General features: G+C 39.9%; 2 protein-coding genes across 2 annotated transcripts in view; both read left to right on the top strand.

Annotated features, from left to right (window-relative positions):
• LOC144888195 (uncharacterized) overlaps nucleotides 1-19,350 on the top strand; it is a 588,989-nt gene that overhangs the window by 176,611 nt on the left and 393,028 nt on the right. The gene's annotated exons all lie outside the window — the stretch shown is intronic.
• The window catches only part of LOC137421846 (regulating synaptic membrane exocytosis protein 2-like), a 317,464-nt gene that overhangs the window by 110,213 nt on the left and 187,901 nt on the right, over nucleotides 1-19,350 (top strand). The window contains exon 6 of the mRNA XM_078773225.1: nucleotides 14,951-15,050. Coding sequence (XP_078629351.1) covers nucleotides 14,951-15,050 — 100 coding nt within the window. The remainder of the gene's footprint in view (nucleotides 1-14,950; nucleotides 15,051-19,350) is intronic.

Raw genomic sequence — 19,350 nt, 5'->3', positions numbered from 1 at the left:
ATATTTATTAGAACTCGTTTACACAAGCTTGCGGAAAACAGGATGTCGCAGGAAGCTCACACAAAATGACCAACACTACCACAAGATGCTCTGAAGTAATTCGATTTAAACTTGCTATATATAAAGAATATTAGGGTGTGGCTTTAGCTCACAAGATACAGGAAAGAATGGGCTCATTGGTCCCCCCACCATTAGTCCCATCCTGTTGTTCAGTTAGTTAAAGGAAGTTCATCCAAGGCCACTCATGGGTTAGCTCAGATAAGGAGATGGTCAGCAATATGTGGCAACATGTTTACAACTTTCTGTATAGAGACTTGGGTTGGGGAAGTACAAAGGGAGTGGACACTCATAAATGTGTCAGCCTACAGGATATTGGCAAAGTCTTGTGGGAGGCTGAGAGATAGCAGCTGCAACCAAGGCCAAAAAAGGGGAACAAGGGATTATGCCAATACAGGGCAAGAGCTCACAAGCACAGAACTCCTTATTAGGGTATTACACATCCTCAATGCACAAGAAAGGACTAAGTATTTAAAAGAATACAGCAATCAGTCAACACAAAACATATAATGGTTATGCTTGGTAATTGGTAGAGCAGCAAGAATTAACAAAGGGGGAGGGGAATAACAGCTCCCCACTATATATATATATATATATATATATATATATATATATATATATATATATATATATATATATATATATATATATATATATATATATATATATATATATATATATATATATATATATATATATATATATATATATATATATACTGTATATGGTATATATATATATATATATACTGTATATGGTATATATATATATATATACTGTATATGGTATATATATATATATATATATATATATATATATATATATATATATATATATACTGTATATGGTATATATATATATATATACTGTATATGGTATATATATATATATATATACTGTATATGGTATATATATATATATATATACTGTATATGGTATATATATATATATATATATATATATATATATATATATATATATATATATATATATATATATATATATATATATATATATATATATATATATATATATATATATATATATATATATATATATATATACTGTATATGGTATATATATAAATATACATATATATATATATATATATATATATATATATATATATATATATATATATATATATATATATATATATATATATGGTATATATATATATATATATATATATATATATATATACATACATACATATACACACACACAGTCACGTGAAAGAGTAAGTACACCCCATGTAAAGTTTTGTTGACTTTTTCAACATATTTCAACATGCAGCTATTTGATCTTCATTTCAACAATATTGATAGATAAAGGTGATATAATACAACAAATATCATGAAACATTTACATTTTGTAGTGCATTGTATAATTTAAATAAACATAAATGCAAATTTCTCATGTGGAAAAAGTAAGTACACCCTTGGCTCTAATAGGTGGTATTGCCCCCTTTGGCAGAAACAACCTCAAGTAGGCGTTTCTTATAACTGTCTACCAGTCTCTGACATCGACTGGGAGAAATTTTTGTCCACTCCTCCATGCAGAATTCTTTCAGCTGTGCGATGTTTGAGGAGTTTGTTGCATGCACAGCTCGTTTCAAATCCCCCCACAACATCTCGATGGGATTTAGATCCGGGCTTTGACTTGGCCATTCCAGAACCCTCCATTTCTTTCTTTTCAGCCATTCCTTGTTGGATTTACTGGTATGTTTAAGGTCATTGTCATGTTGCAAGGTCCACCTTCGGTTGAGCTTCAACTTTCTGACAGATGGCCTCACATTATCCTCAAGCACCCTCTGGTACAATGAAGAATTCATAGTGGAATCTACGATTGTGAGCTGCCCAGGCCCTGATGCAGCAAAGCTGCCCCAAACCATAATATTTCCACCACCATGCTTTACAGTTGGTATCATGTTCTTGTGGTCAAATGCTGTCTTTGGTTTTTGCCAAACATGTCTTCTGGTACTGTGGCCAAATAGCTCTACCTTTGACTCATCTGTCCAGAGCACATTGTTCCAGAAGTGCTGGTCTTTGCCGAGGTGTTCATTGGCAAATTTTAGTCTTGCCCTGATGTTTTTTCTGGACAGCAAAGGTTTCCTCCTGGCACACCTCCCATGTAGATCAAATTTGTGCAGCCTCTTTCTCATGGTAGACCCGTGCACTTCGACATCAACAGTGGCAAGAGCTACCTGTAGCTCCTGTGATGACATTCTGGGGTTCTTAGAGACTTCTTTCAGTATCTTGCGGTCTGCTCTCGGGCTTAACTTACTGGGGCGGCCTGGCCTGAACAAGTTGGCAGTTGTTTGGAATCTTCTCCACTTGTAGATGATCTTCCGGACAGTCGAATGATTGATTTCAAAGTGTTTGGAGATCTTTTTAAATCCCTTCCCAGACTCATAGGCATCTATAACCTTCTTTCTGAAGGCCTCAGAGAGCTCTTTTGATCTAGGCATGGTGACGCCGCACACTTCAACAACAAAGAGCAAACCAAACGAAATGTCTGAGGTTTAAATAAGACAGGTTCCTCCAAGATCCTCTCTAACGATGTTCTAATCATTTGCACCTGAGCTGGTGCACCTGATTCTAATTTTAGGTATTTGAAGGAGTGATAAATGTAGGGGTGTACTTTTTTTTGTATACAGATTCGAGGCTCGTGAAAGAGCTAACATTTATCAAACAAACAAATCAAACAAACAAGCAAACAAAGTATATAAAAAGGGGAGCGGTCGACAATATGGGGAGAGAAGGGGAGGAAGCACACAAACACAACATTTGAGAGCAGGGACATCGGGAGATGTGTGGGAGGGAGAGGGCCTGGGGGGAGGCAGGATAGGTATAAAACGCAAGGACACCAAGGACTTCCAGGAAAGAAGTCAAAAGTCGCCTCAAAAAAGTGGATTTGGGGTGAAATTAGTGGGGGTAGAAAAGATCAAGGTTTTGGATTGGGGAAGATAAGAGATGGTGGTGAACAGCCGTTTTAAAGACCTGGAGGGAGGAGTGGGATTGAAGAGAGTGAGGGAGTTTGTTCCAGAGGCGGGAGAAAAGAGGAATGTAGGAGTGAAGGTGAGCAGAGAGTCTTGATTTTGGCAGTTTAACCATAAGAGGGTTGCAGGCAGATCTTGTGCAACCTGTAGGAATATTTGGGGGACAGAGCCCAGAGAGAGCTGGGGGAGCAAGGCCGGAGAGGAGTCGGTAGAAGACGGAAAGACCACCAACCTGCCTGCACCCTGCAGTGAGTAAGTGAAAGGCCCTCGGAGATAGCGTCATCGCGGGAGATTTCAATGATTCTGAATGCTTTGGTTTTAACAGCGTGAAGACGAGCTAAGTGTGAGGCAGGAGCACCAGCCCAGAGGAGAGAGCAGTACTCCATGGAGACTGTGGATGAAAGCCTTGTATGTGGTGAGGAGCTCAGGTGTGCCAAGGAAGGACTTCGCACGACGGAGGATGCCCAGTCGGCCACTGGCTTTGGAGGCCAGCTTGGAAATGTGGTTTTCCCAGGAAAGATCATGGCAGATAGTGAGACCCAAAAGCTGACTTTTTTAAACTTACTTTTTACTTACTTTAAAAAGCTTACTTACAAAAGCTTACTTACTTTTTCCACATGCGAAATTTGCATTTATGTTTATTTAAATTATACAATGGACTACAAAATGTAAATGTTTCATGATATTTGTTATATTATATCACCTTTATCTATCAATGTTGTTGAAATGAAGATCAAATAACTGTATGTTGAAATATGTTGAAAAAGTCAAAACTTTACATGGGGTGTACTTACTTTTTCATGTGACTGTGTATATATATATATATACATATAACCAAAGAACATTGTCAAGCCTTGGTCGACCAATGTGAGCATGTCTATCAATTACGTACCATTCGAATTTGAGGACTGTATTGTTGTATCAACTTTTTAATTCGATAGTATTGGACCATGAGTCCCACTATTAATTATGTACTAGCCGAAACCCGTGGAACATCCACGGAAGGGAGGATGTGGTGTATGGATAGAGTGCACCATTATGGATGGCATAGGGGATTTGCTTGTCCGAGTAAGAGTTAGGAAGAAAGATGAGAATGAAGAGTGCGTATATGAACAACGATCGCCGACACCGGCACAAATGCATGCTCTGGATTGTCCACTCAGTGGACGGCTTGCTTTCGCCTTCGCCTGTCTAATCAGCGGACGGCTTGCTTCGCCTTCACCCAGCAGACGCCAATACGATGGCGTCATAAGATGGCGTCGTATCGGCAGTTAATCGGATGCTTTTGGGCCCCAACGTCGGCTAATTCAGATTTTTCGAGTATGGCTGTACGTGATAAACAAAGAGTGTGGTTCGTAGATCGTAACTCCATTAGTGCCGTGGGCATCGGGTCACTGGGTGCGGCGTAAAAGGGATAACAAAGTCGAGTCCTTACGCTATTATTATATAGATTATTGCACCTTGACTGCGTCTAAGCCTTTCAATTTGACCTTTTGACCCTTAGATAACTTGATGTGACTTAGACACCTTTACACCATTTCAGACCTTACCCGTTTAGCCAATTTAGACCTTTCATTTGCTTACAATGACCTTTATTTTCGTAAATAATACACAAACTCTACACATAATAATGTGGGGAAACTGCTGATAAAATTATCAATACGATAATTATTGCAGGCGTGACCATTTTCTGATTCATGTTCCAAATATAACATTCAATTGAAATTAAGTTTCACCTTGATCATAAACTGACGTTTGTTGACAGACAAAGAACTAATTGCTTCATCCACTTTTCACTTCGTGTTCGTGGGGTAAAAGTGTAAGAGGATGTGGGGATGACACACCAAAAAGTATGTAAACAACTTCGGGATGGTCACAATAAATTATCATGTGAAACCATCCCTTCATTTCTCTTTGAATAATGGTTGTGCCTGCAATTGACACTATAGATACATCTCTCTCAATTTGTTTAGCAGATACTCACGTGTGTGTGTGTGTGTGTGTGTGTGTGTGTGTGTGTGTGTGTGTGTGTGTGTGTGTGTGTGTGTGTGTGTGTGTGTGTGTGTGTGTGTGTGTGTGTATATATATATAAAATATATGTCATTATTTATTTTCTCCATATCCGGGTTTCAGAAGGTGGAATCTAGCCTCCCTCTCAGGGCTCGAAGTATCCACCTCCGTTTCAGTAAGGGATCATGATGATTCATGGACCAACTTGTGAAGTTTTCTTGTTCTCAAAGTTTCGTTTCGAGGACTCTCTCCAGGATAGTTACTGAGGCACAGACAGCTTCCAACTGCAGTTCATTTGTAGTAATATTCCCAATGATGTTTTTAAGATCTCTGTGAGGTTTAAAAAAAAATCATTCTCATTGCTCCATTTATCACTGGTACAATTTTGGTTCTCATCAGCTCCAATATATTTTCACTTCATTTTTGAGGTCTTGGTATTTGGTTATTTTCTTGATTTCTGCATTGCTTCAGCCAAAAATCCTTGGCACTGAAACCTCAATTAGCAATGTTAGCTTTTCTTCTTTGTATCTAAGTTTGATATCCTATCGCAATGCTTTGTTTTCTATGTTCACGCTCGATGGGATCATTAGGTCGTACATGATCACATCACTTTCTTGTTGTCAATGATTGATTTTGGTTCATGTTTCATGTTTCCATGAGTTTTCTGAAACTGCGATTAAAAAAAAAAAATGGTATACAGAGTCGAGGCTCGTGTAAGAGCTGACACATTAAACACAAAAACATGTACGGACACATAAAACATACAATAAAGGGAGTGGGAGACAAGGGGGAGAGGAAAGCATTCAAGCACAACAACAGTAGAGAACAGGGACATCGGTAGATCTGCGGAAGGGAGAGAACTGGGGTGGTGGGATGGGAGTGGGGGGAGGGGTACACGGTATAAATCAAATGAACACTACCAGGAATTTCATGAAAGAAGTTGGAGATTGAAAGAGGTGGATTTGTTTTTGTTTTGATACTTACGTTTTTGCAGATGTGTCAGTGGATTACTCCATATACCTGTTGTGCCTTTGCGTGTACAGATGTTCTGACATGAGTTTTTTTATATCCTGATATGAAGTGGCTCGTACTTTCTGTTTCTATCTTGCAGACCCTGCACCTGTCCGATTGACTCAGTCCTGACATTTTAAAAAGCCATTCGTGTGGTCTCTCTCGTGACCCTGGTTGTCACCTTTATAGTGGCTAAGTGATTAATAATGATGCCTGAGCATTAATAATGATTCGCTCTTCACCAAATTATCCGACCTCTTCTTAGCCATTCAAATGAGCCTTCTTTGTCTATTCCCAATCTGTCCAACTCTTTTTATATACCTTCCTGCTCTTTTATCGTTTTCCCAGTTGACGCTGTAAAACCGCCTTTACAGGCCATTTTTCCCCACAGAGCAGGGGTTGGCCTTTTTTGGGCAAATATGTCCCCTTTTTGAAGCAATGTTTTATGGCCGGATGCCCTTCCTGCCGCCAACCCTGTTAGTCGCCTCTTGCGACACACAGGGAATTACCAGTGAGCTGGTACTCAATTTGCTGACCTCGGAAGGATGACAGGCTGAGTCAATCCCCCTGGTGTTCATTCAGCGATCTACCGGGATTTGAACCCAGGATCCTAGGATCCCAAGCCGGCACCCGAACCGCTAAGCCAACACCAGGCTTAGCCAACGCTGTATATCTGTTGATATTTCATTTCATATTTTTATTTTGTCTTTTTTGCTATCATTGGGGCTGTATTCATTGCTGTTGGTTTCATGTGTGCCATCTTCAATTTGCACCTATCTTTGGAAAAAGTTTGCTTGGTGGTTTAGGGATACCTTTTCTGACTTGCTGTCTTTATGTTTGCATCCAAATTGGATTTGGTAGTCTGTTGAGCTTTTCACGTACTCAGCCAAGCCTACTGTTGTCACTCTGTGCAATTGTTTGAGCTCCCACAGGCCGCTACCTCCTTCTCGTCTACAGGCAGGTACATTCTTTGGATGCATTGTTTTTGCATTTCATTTTTTTCATAGTGAAGAATATCCTTGTTTTGATAATTAATTTAATGATTTCTGCTTGTGGCCAGTTTACGATTCTGCAGCTGTCCTGGAATACTGGTGTTGCCAACGTGGCCTATCAGGAGATAATTGATGAGCTGCACTGATTGGCGAGCAAGCCAGGGGAACTTCCGTAATATATACTAGAACGGCACTCGGTAGAGTGCATACCTCCGCCAGGCTGAACAGTTTACATTTTGTATCCCACCGATAAGTCGGTTCTCGATCCGGACCTGACAAAATCGAATTGGCTTGGTCTTGCCACCTCACAAACTCATCCACCAAGTTTGCTCATAACTCGTCCACAACATTTAGAAACTTCATGCTACGTATAGTTTTTTGGCCCCAGCGCTCAATGGTGAAGAATAACTTTAAAATAAAAATAAAATCTTGGATCCAGATCTGGTCCTTCACCAAAATCAAATAATCTCGCCCTTGTCACATATCAAACCTGTCCCCCATGTATCGGCAGAATCTGTCCATAACTTTTTAAGATATCCTGCTCACAGACAGACAAGGGTGTGAAAACATTACTCTCAGACAAACATAGGTCGTAAAGCTCTTTCTAACCACTGACTTACTCTCTTATTCACTCACTCACTCACTCAATCACTCACTCGTCCACCCATTGATATAAATGTTTAGTACTTTCACAATGAGGTACAAAGCTGATATTTTGCATACCGATGCACCTCAAAGTCGATGAGTGAGTGAAAAAAATATCCCAGGAAAAATCACAAAACCATCGTAAAAGGTCCATAAACTAAAATATCAGTAAATAAATGTCAGCCAGTGCAGCCTCGCTTTGCCCACAGCGGGTCAATTCACACACAGACAATGGGACGTCATGCGATCTTGCACCGGCACCATCGATCCCTGAGGGAGCTTGTGTTTCTCAGTTTTACTTACTGCGGTATGATTGGAAAAGTGCACATAGTTTTTGTAATGTACTGACTATGCAGAGTAGGTGGTGGGAAATCATAAACATTTATCATTTACAGACAGTGAAAAAGGCCAACAAGCGTTACAGTGAATATTTTAAAGCATTGCATGTTTACATTTACAGTCAGACCTCAGGAGCCTGGTTATGACAAACATTCAGAACATATTTTTATCAATGCACATTTCTGGATATTGATGATCCACGTAGCTGCAAATTAACCTGGAAATAAAGAACAATCACTTTGCTGGTAGATTGAACACAGATGCATATGTATGTTAGAAAATGTATGTTAGAAAGTATAAATGAAAATGTTAGCTGTATGTTAGAAAATGTTAGCTGTTCCCCCCTCTGGGCTGGTGCTCCTTCCTCACACTTCGCTCGGCTTCACGCTGTTGAAACCAAAGCTTTCAGAATCATTGGAATCTCCCGCGATGAAGCTATCTCCGAGGTCCTTTCACTCACTCATCGCAGACAGGTTGGTGGTCTTTCTGTCTTCTACCGAGTCCTCTCCGGCCTTGCTCCCCCAGCTCTCTCTGTGCTCTGTCCCCCTAATATTCCTAGAGGTCGCACAAGATCTGCCAGCAACCCTCTTATGGTTAAACTGCCAAAATCTAGGCTCTCTGCTCACCTTCACTCCTTCATTCCCCTTTTCTCCCACCTCTGGAACAAACTCCCCCACTCCCTTCAATCCCACTCCTCCCTCCAGGTCTTTAAAACAGCTGTTCACCACCATCTCTTATCTTCCCCCATCCAAAACCTTGATCTTTTCTGCCCCCGCTAATTTTCACCCCAGATACACTTTTTTTTTGAAATTCCAACTTCTTTCCTGGAAGTCCTTGCAGTGTTGATATGTTTGAAACCTCTACCACCTCCCCCCAAGCCCTCCCCCTCCCACATTTCTTTCGGTGTCTTGCTCTCAAATGTTGTGTTTGTGTCCTTCCCCCTCTCTCCCCATCTAGTGTTCCGCTCCCCTTATTTTGTGTTTTATGTGTCGGTTGACTTTGTGTGATTAATGTTAGCTCTTTCACGAGCCTCGATCTTGTATACAAAAAGCAAAAACAAAAAAATGTTAGCTGTAAAGCTGTATGTTTAAAAATCCTCGTTTGGTCTGCTTGGGTCACACATGACACACTATTTTTTGTCAAGGTTCTATGTCAAGGTCATGTCTGGAGGAAACCAGGCACTGCTCATCACCTGCCCAATACATCCCAACGGTGAAGCATGGTGGTGGCAGCATCATGCTGTGGGGGTGTTTTTCAGCAGTAGGGACTGGTGAGGGTTGAGGGAACAATGAACAGAGCAAAGTTCAGAGATATCCTTAATGAAAACCTGAAAGAGTGCTCAGGACCTCAGACTGGGCCGAAGGTTCACCTTCCAACAGGACAATGACCCTAAACACACAACCAAGACAACACAGGAGTGGCTTAGGGACAACTCTGAAAGTCCTTGAGTGGCCCAGCCAGAGCCCTGACTTGAACCCAATCGAACATCTCTGGAGAGACCTGAAAATGGCTGTCCACCGACATTCTCCATCCACCTGACAGAGCTTGAGAGGATCTGCAGAGAAGAATGGCAGAAAATCCCCAAATCCAGGTGTGCAAAGCTTGTCGCATCATACCCAAGAAGACTCGAGGCTGTAATCGCTGCCAAAGGTGCTTCAACTAAGTACTAAGTTAAGGGTATGAATACTTATGTCAATGTGATATTTCAGATTTTTCTTTTTAATAAATTTGAAAAACTTTCTAAAATCCTGTTTTCTCTTTGTCATTATGGGGTATTGAGTGCAGATTGATGAGGAAAAAAAAAGAATTTAAACGATTTCAGCATAAGGCTGCAACATAACAAAATGTGAAAAAGTGAAGGGGTCTGAATACTTTCTGAATGCACTGTATAAGGAGTAATAACAACCTGCAATTTGAAGCCATTTTGTTTCCATCGAGCGTGGCACACCGAACCCGTTTCCATTGTCCATGAAGCGTAACGTGTCCGCTTGCTAATGGAGCTGTCTTTTGCTGCGCCCAAAAGGAATATTATATTACTTAATACTTTTTATCGTTTTTCCAACTCATCAGAATAATCATGCAGTCAGATAATTGTTTTAACCTTAAAATGTGCAGCAGAAACCATGGCAAAATGAAGTGTGAAATGCACGAGTGAAGGTTCATATTGAGTGTATAATTTGAGGTGTGCAGAGCGAGGGATTAGAAGAAACACATCGGTAGTGCCAGAATGCAGAAATTTGAAAGAACTGGAAGGACGGTGAAAGGCAGAAATGGAGGCACACCAGTCTCAACGGATGCGCACACCATCAAGAGAGTGGTGAATTAGAAAGGTTAACGATTGTGAGTGAAAAAGGAGAATGAGCTTGACGGGATTGATTGATTGATCGATCGTGCGCTCTGCCTGAAGGCGGGTCCTTGGCCACTTGGCAAGGGTGATACTGGGTGGTGTGAACGTCTGAAAATCATAGAAAAATAAAAGCATGTTTTGAAAATGTTCTGGGGTACCTAGGGGAAGGTCATGGGTACAACCCAGCCCCCACCCCACCCCCACAAGGCGTTGCGTGGGAATAAACTACGTGTGCGTTCTGGCACATGTTGTGCATTGTAAACGTTGAGATCTTATAAATAATTTCGTTTGTGTCTTTTTTTTGTGCGTTTTTTTTGTTACTCTTCCATTGCCTAAATCATCGCCAGGTGGTTGGTTCGTGTGCAGCCACCCGGCTGCTGGTTGCATCATTTTCAGTGGTTGCGTCTTCCACTGATGCAATGCCTCTCTATAACCAGTTACCTGGTACTCATTTTGCCGACCTCGGAAGGATGACAGGCTGAGTCAACCCCACCTGGCGTTAATTACAACGGGATTCAAACTCAGGACCTTAGGATCCCAAGGGGGATTCAAACTCAGGACCTTAGGATCCCAAGCCCGCAGCCCTAACCATTAGGCCAACACCAGGTATCGCCAGGTAAATCTCACCCAGCCAGACAGCGCCGGGAACCCCCTCCCCACCCCTCCGCCCTCCCCCCTGGTTAGTTGTAACATAAGTTCTGTACCACTGAAAAACATGCATGTGCATGTAAACCTTCATTATTTTCTCTTCCCATGAAATCTCCCATCTTCTATGGTTTCCCTTTTCCCACTGTTCTGAATACGCTCTGCGACTCTCTTCTTGTTTTCTCCCTTTTTCTCCCACTCTTCCGATTCCTCTACTTTTTTTCAATCCATAATCCAGTTTTACTAGAAGGTGAGGCCAAATGCAAATGGATCCTGAATTATTGTGGAATTAACCATGTCATGGACCATAACATGTTAACTAATGTTAAATACATCACTTAGACCAATTCAACGAAGTAAACTAGAACGGCACTCAGTAGAGAGCACACCTCTGCCTGGTTGGCCATATCACTCAATGGTGAAGAATCAATATTAAAATTCTACTAGCTGGATCCAGATCCTGATCCTGATCTTCACCAAAATTGAATCTATTCTTCCTTGTCACACACACAACCTGTCCAACAGGTTTCGTCCAAATCCGTCCACATCTTTTTGAGATATCCTACTATGTATCGTTTTTGGCCCTTTCTCCCAATGGTGAAGAATCACTTAAACAATTAAATAATTCTCATATCCGAATCCATATTCAGATCTTCACCAGAATCTAATCGTATCGTCCTTGTCAGACTCCCAATCGGTCCACCAAGTTTCGTCCAAATCCGTCCATAACTTTTTGAGATATCCTGCTATGTGTCGTTTTTTGCCCCATCTTCCAATGGTGAAGAACCACTTAAAAAATTCTACTAGCCGGATCCGAATCCGGATCTTCACGAAAATCGAATCGTCCTTGTCAGACACCCAACCTGTCCACTATGTTTCGTCCAAATCCGTATACAACTTTTTTTTATCTGTCCTGCTGTGTATCGTTTTTGGCCCTTTCTCCCAATGGTGAAGAATCACTTTAAAAATTAAATAATTCTCATATCCGAATCCATATTCGGATCTTCACCAAAATCGTTTTGGATCTTCACCAACCACCCAAATCGAAACAGCGAATGCTAAAAAAAAAAAAAATCGAATCGAATCGTCCTTGTCAGACTTCCAATCGGTCCACCAAGTTTCGTCCAAATCCGTCCATAACCTTTTGAGATATCCTGCTATGTATAGTTTTTGGCCCTATCTCCCAATGGTGAAGAATCACTTAAAAAAATTCTAGTAGCCGGATCCGAATCCGGATCTTCACCAAAATCTAATCATTTCGTCCTTGTGACATATGCTACATCTCTGCCAAATTTCGTCCGAATCCGTCCACAACATTTTGAGATATTTTGTTCACAGACAAACAGACAGGGGTGAAAACTTTACTTCCATACACCTTTGGTGGTGGAGATAATAAACAAGCTTACGTTAGACACACAAGTGACATATTTACTTATAAGCAACTTTGCCAGGATGGTCTTGATATGTCATAAATTATCTAATACACGTTTCGATGATGATTTATGTCTTTTTATGACTTGTATACAATTGCCAACTACATTATGATTTCAGCACCACATAAGTGTACACACATGGCACAGAAACAGCCCGAAGTCGGTTTCCATCTCTGACTGACTTTATTTTCCCAATTTCTTTTCTTTTCGGCATCTACTGGGAATCTATACATTTTGAATCCCTTCTCTGATTAATCGGTGCATCCAATAACACAGTATCCTGCTATTTTAGAAAGAATGAGGAACTATCGACTATCATGTGCTAATTCAATGAACGATTGATGTGAATAAAATTGTGCCATGACCCACGTGACCAGAAATTTCTGGGATGCGCCATGTTGCTACTTCCAGCAGATAGGGACTCTACCCCTACCTACTCTCTGTACATGTAATAAATAGATGTCTTACATAGGGGTCACATGATCACATGTATTCACATAAGGAGGAGGTACTGCACGATTTGCTTGAATAATAGCACATATATGGTATATGGAAAGGTGAATTTGAAATGCTCTTTTTAATAACCGGTATAACCCCATGTGAACCTCACTGAATGCATCAGCAGACCATTCTGGGCCCTTTTCCTTTGTAAATTTAGTGTTACTAGTGAGTTGCCAGTGCTACGCACGGGTGGGAGGCCAGAAACAAACTGACAATGCAGAAACAGCGAATGCTAAAGCATGAAACCAATAAATTCCACTTTCCTGTAGCATCTTCAGTCGCACATCAGACATGGACAGCAAGTTCGTGAAGGACTTCCATGAAAAATGTATCCGTACGCAAACAAACGGGTACGTTCACGTATAGAAACATCGATCGTGGGTCCATGGCGAATCTGCATATGGCAATCTGCGAATTTCACGTTTAGAAAGTAGAAACCCTCACGGCATTTCGTCATTCACTTGAACTCGATATCTTTTTTCATTCCAAACAGCATAACTCCAATCACAAATTAAATAACATTAATATAAAAATAAACTTTTAACAACATTCGTGACATAAACAAATATGTAATCCTGATGTGAAGTTCCGCACGGTTGGGTGAACACAATTACGAATTCAAAATCGTAATTGTATTCAATCAATTCCAATCATCAATTAATACTTTAACAAAACGATTAACACGATTAACGATTAAACATTACGATTGAATGACGGTTGTATTTTGATATTGTCAAACCCGCGCATTGCCGTCATCTGTCCACTTCTGCATTCTTGGCAGATTCATAATTCTCATGAAAATCGAAACAGTATTTGTAGAATTTCAATAAAAGCCACATCACTGTTCATATCGGTAAATATTATTCCATCGTGTTTGGAAAAACTGGAAAATTGGAAAATAGGAAATATTGGAAAAACAATACAGCCTATTTTACTCCAGGGGGTCCCAGGATTACCTACCCAAAATATCGTAGCGATCGGTTCAGCTGTTTTTGCGGTACCTGCGAACGGACGGACGGACGGACGGACGGACATTTGGTGAATTATAGTGAGATGTCGTACCTTACAATCCACTTAGCCTTGTACTCCATGACAGAGACTTTATGGCAAACGGTGAGAATTACACGAGAATTTCTGATCTTGTGTGTAAATGATGTTCCAGGTTGTGATGTATTGTGGTTGTATTATTTTCTCAATCTGATTATATATATATATATATAGATATATATTTATAGATATATATATATAGATATACATATATAGATATATATATATATATATTTATGTATACATATATATATATATATATATATATATACATATATATATATATATACATATATATATATATATATATATATATATATATATATATATATATATATATATATATATATATATATATATATATATATATATAATATTATGGGACAAGTAAAATACCCAAGAGAATGTTGCTTCCTTCCTTTGGAATCAATGTAATTGCTAATCCATCGTTGTGCTGTGCAGAATGACATTTATCAATAATTTGGTGATTTTGCAAAAAGAATGAGATAACAATTCAGCGATTTTGCAATCTCTCAATTTGGTACATTAGGGATGTATTCTGGTGTCTTTTTAATTTATTTTTAGTTATAAAAACGTTAAAGAATAAAGGTTATGGCTTTTAAAGGCTTATGACTTCACTCTAGAGTCGCTTTTAGCATTTATTTTGTACATATTTGATGGGGTAGGTATTTTATTTCCCATGCCATCCCCTATATATGGAGTACTACTATACTCCATGATACGTATTCAAAATAAAAATACCTTGGCGATTCTTGGGCTATCGTGAGTCTCTTGTTCGTAGATCTGCTTGGTATCCTAAACACACACATACACACACATGATGTGCATACCTGTATGGGCTTGCTGATCTGCTTAGACAAGCATTTCTGGCCATCATGCTTGTTGAACCTGTCTCCACCAGGTGGTTGGTGGCAAGATGACCGATTCAGGAAAGCTTTGTGCCTTCATTACTAAGGTGAAGAAGGGAAGTCTGGCAGATGTCATGGGACAGCTACATCCAGGTACTGGAGATTGGATCATAGATTGTGTTGGGACTTTTGGAACATGGAACTTGTTCTCGTCCAGTGGGAACTTGGGAAATGCAATATGTTATTTTACATTGAGATATTGGTGATGAAATTCAAATTGTATAAATTGCATCAATGTTTGTTATGTTACGTAGGGGATTCTTGCTACAAGTTCCACTGTATTCCCCACTTGCATCCAACAGGAACAATATGGTCAATATTTTGTTTGTAGGCAGATCAGAGGTATCGGTGCGATGTTACCTTGTAAAGGTCCAATTAGTTGCATGTTACAGTTGGAGTGGTACAGTTCTCGAGTTCTGGTGGTCTTCCTTATTTTTCCTGCACAACCAGACCAATATAAGGTGATGCCACGCTGGCACTGAGAAACTTCACTGGTCTTTGCCCTTTCCAGACACATCTTTCTTGCTATTATCACCCTGCACCTATTCACCACCTGGCTGATGGTTGCTTCATATCTGGGGGTGCAGTTACACCTCTGATGCAGTGCCTATTGTAGATCATGGTCGGGATTTATGTGGCGAGTGTAGTGCCACACATTGGCTTACTCCCTTCAAAAGGTACGGTCATGGAATACTGTATAGTATTTAACATTTGCCAGCAAATGGTAGCGGATGGCATGACGAGTTTGGCATCATCTGTGAAGAACTTTGTACTCATTGATTCAGCTATGTGCTCGCAACACAACAGGATGGTGCTTCATTCCTGGGCCAGACGTCAAACCAAACTTTACAGTTCAAAGGTGAGTATGTTACCTCCATTATAGTCATCCCAGCTACCTTCTGAAATTTGCATGATGACTACTCACAAGCTCTCCTCTGTCATTAATCTATCTATCTATCTATCTATCTATCTATCTACACTACTCACAATAAGTTAGGGATATTGGCAGGTTCTTCGGTGTGGTTGATTTTGTGTATTAATTATGTTGAAAAAAGTTGTTGGTCCTAATTCTATGTTTATTAATGACTGTGAAAAAACACAGCATTCTTGATTTCAATACCCTAACCCTAACCCCTATAAAAAAATTAATAAACTCACTCCCACAATATCCCTAACTTATTGTGAGTAGTGTATATATATAAAAGAAAGTTTTTGTTTATTTGTTTGTTTGCACGCGCTAATCTCCTGAACCGTGAAAGATAGGAGGAAACCTCTAAAACAAAAAATGTCGGCACGGGCCCCAGGAAGGTAGGCGAGGTGGCGAGGCCGGTCGAGGCCGCCTCGGCCAGGCTGGGCCCATTTCGCAATTAAAAGCTGAGCTGAATTATAGTAGTCAATCTTCTACCGTGGCGAGTAAAAGCTGAATTATAGTAGTAAATTCATTCAAAAATAACTAAAAATGTCGGGACAGGCCCTTGGAAGGTTATAAGCTCGGTGGCGAGGCCGGTCGAAACCACCTCGGCCAGGCTGGGCCCATTTCGCAATTAAAAGCTGAGCTAAATTATAGTAGTCAATCTTCTACCACCGCGAGTAAAAGCTGAATTATAGTAGTCAAGCTTCTACGGCCGCGAGTAAAAGCTGAGTTATAGTCGTGAATTCATTCAAAAAGAACCCGGGCAACGCCGGGTGCTTTCGGCTTGTTCGGTTAAAAGAAAAGGAAGCTGATTGAAACGGGTCCACACAGGGGTTAACACTAAAATACTGCAACAGCACCAGGTGCTTTATTGGGCCTATTGAGCCTGAAGGGTAAGGCAGATGTTTGGTTCGGTGCTTACGTGTATTATTGGCAGAATGTAAATAAGTGTTGGACTTTCACGACCACATTCCCACTGATATCCGTGCAAGGTGCCCATTGCAGGTGGATTGAATTTGAGTGAATACTGAATTTTATACACACCAGCTGTCTTATTTTGGGGTTTAAAGGATGTTCACAGCAAATCCTCCCATTCTTCCTCCTACTAAAATCTACTTTTATTTGTTCTAAAAAAGACTGTTCTTTTTAAACAGTAACTTTAAAAACACCTTTGGGATATCTATTTATTTATGCCCAATGTATGGAAAAGCATCATGACTGATTAACTGTCTGCAAATTAGGTTTATTTTTTAAATAATATTCATAAATAGGGGTCTCTGCATTCAAACCATAAAACATGGAATTTCTCCCCCCAATTTTTTGACAAGGCTATTAGTGAAAAGACTTTTTTTTTCCCCTAACCATAAATATTTGTCCAAGCAAAGGGTCATGTACAATACGGTGGAGGTTATGTTAATTGTGAAAAGACAAATCACAAAAAGATGATAATTTGCTTTGAGAGGTTGGGAATAAGAGGAAGGACAAATGTTCTTGTTAGCGTGAATCCATATTGGACTGTGATTCGATTCTGGATTCAGCCCGATAGTTGCATCACCACCGAGTACAACTGTGCCGCTGATGCAATGCCCACTATAGGTTAGAGCATTCACTTTTTAAATTTGTAATCTTTTAAATCTTCCTAAAAGACACCATGGGATCTTTAATGTCCACCAACGAATGCTAGCAGATGGGATGCACAGCTCGACACCCATCCGAGGGATGGCACACACGTTGACGAAACGCCCGGCCTGCAAGACTCCAGTGTGACTGTTTATGGCTCTGTCGACATTCGAGGTCGAGAGGAGAGTGTGCATACCTTGGGCTATCCTGCCACCCAAATAAAATGGTCAGAAGATTGGAAATGATTATGGAATTTTTTTCGTTTTGTAATTTGTAGATTTCCTCATTGGATCTTTTTCATTCCCAAGCCCTTGCACTCTTTTTTATTTTTCTTGTAAATGGTGTGATACTGTCAGTGTAGTTGTACAAGAATAACTGATAAGACCAATTAGAGGCTATTTCGAGAATGCCAGGAAAGCTGCTGCAGGTTTTATTTTTTTATCGTTTGGCAATATTAAATTTGCGATTAAGGCCAGGGACTAGTGAGGTGCAGTGTGCGGTGGGCCTCTTGCCCGGAACGCACTGCCACTCCAACTCATTTGCTGCAACGTTTTGGAAAATGTTCCAAGGAGCTGCGGGTGGTTTTGCATTACCACGGGCGATCCGCCGACTGCGGTTGCTCATTGCCCTGGGCTGCATGTTGGCATTGCTGAGTTTTTAATTTCTTTTTTTCTCCTGCAGCTTGAATTGCATCCCGCGGGTTTTCTATCGACTGTCGTTGAATGACCGTAAAAACATCTACATGGCAATTTTGTACTCCGCGGGGATATTTGCTTGTGCTTTGTAATGTGCCTTTTGCTGTATTGAGTTCATGGACAGTGTTTGTATTGCCCTTTTGGAGTATTTGATGGGAATCAAAGGGCTATTTATTAATTTTGTTAGCTTTTTGTGCCTCCGCCCCCAAAGGTGGCCGGAGGCATTATGTTTTCGGGTTGTCTGTCTGTCCGCCCGTCCGTTGGTAAGGCCTAAACCTCGTGTTTCTCAGCAACCACATGGCTGATTGAGAATAAACTTTCAGGGTAGGAATGACACCTAGGCAGAATGTTTTTTTTGATAATTGTGATGGCATAGGTCACGTGGTATGGCAGCCATCTTGGATTAAACGCAAATAATTCAAAAATTATTTCTTGGAAACCGCTGAATCGAAAAATGTGAAACTTGGCACATCGTCAAGTACTCCCAATGGGGAACAAAAGCATGACAATGATGACATCATAGGTGAAGTGGTATGCCAGACAAAAATGTTTTGATCGAATTCCTTATCCTAAAAATCTTGAAATTGTACGCACATAATCTGTGACCGGTTTCTATTGAAATATTAAATTTATGACATCATAGGTCACATGGTTTGGTAGCCATATTGGATTTAACCGAAAACCGTAAAAAAACATCTTCTCCCAAACCACCAAATCAGTTGACTCAACTTTACATGTGTCATTGACTAGGCATGGCGATTAACAGTTGATCACGAAAACATAATTGGTCACATGGTGTGGCAGCCATATTGGATTGAAGGAAAATATAATTAAATTCTTTATAAAGAAAATATAAAATAAGAAATAAGAAAATATAAAATATAAAATAAGAAAAGATAATAAGAAATAAGATAAATAAAATAAGAAAAGATATAAAATAAGAAAAGATATAAAATAAGAAAATATAAAATAAGAAAAGAAAATATAAAATAAAATAAAATTAAATAATTATATCTCTTTCGCCGTTTACCCTATCAATGCTAAATTTTACAAATATCATGTAACACCACTGTTGCATATCTTTTGAAAATGATGATGCTGTAGGTCACGTGATTTGGCAGCCATCTTGAATAGAAAAACGAACCTTATCTGATCAACACGAAAC

This window comes from Myxine glutinosa, chromosome 2 (assembly GCF_964187855.1).
Source record: "Myxine glutinosa chromosome 2, kmMyxGlut1.1, whole genome shotgun sequence".
NCBI lineage: Eukaryota > Metazoa > Chordata > Myxini > Myxiniformes > Myxinidae > Myxine > Myxine glutinosa.
Note: the sequence above shows the minus strand (reverse complement) of the source record. Positions and strands in the feature narration are given on the sequence as shown.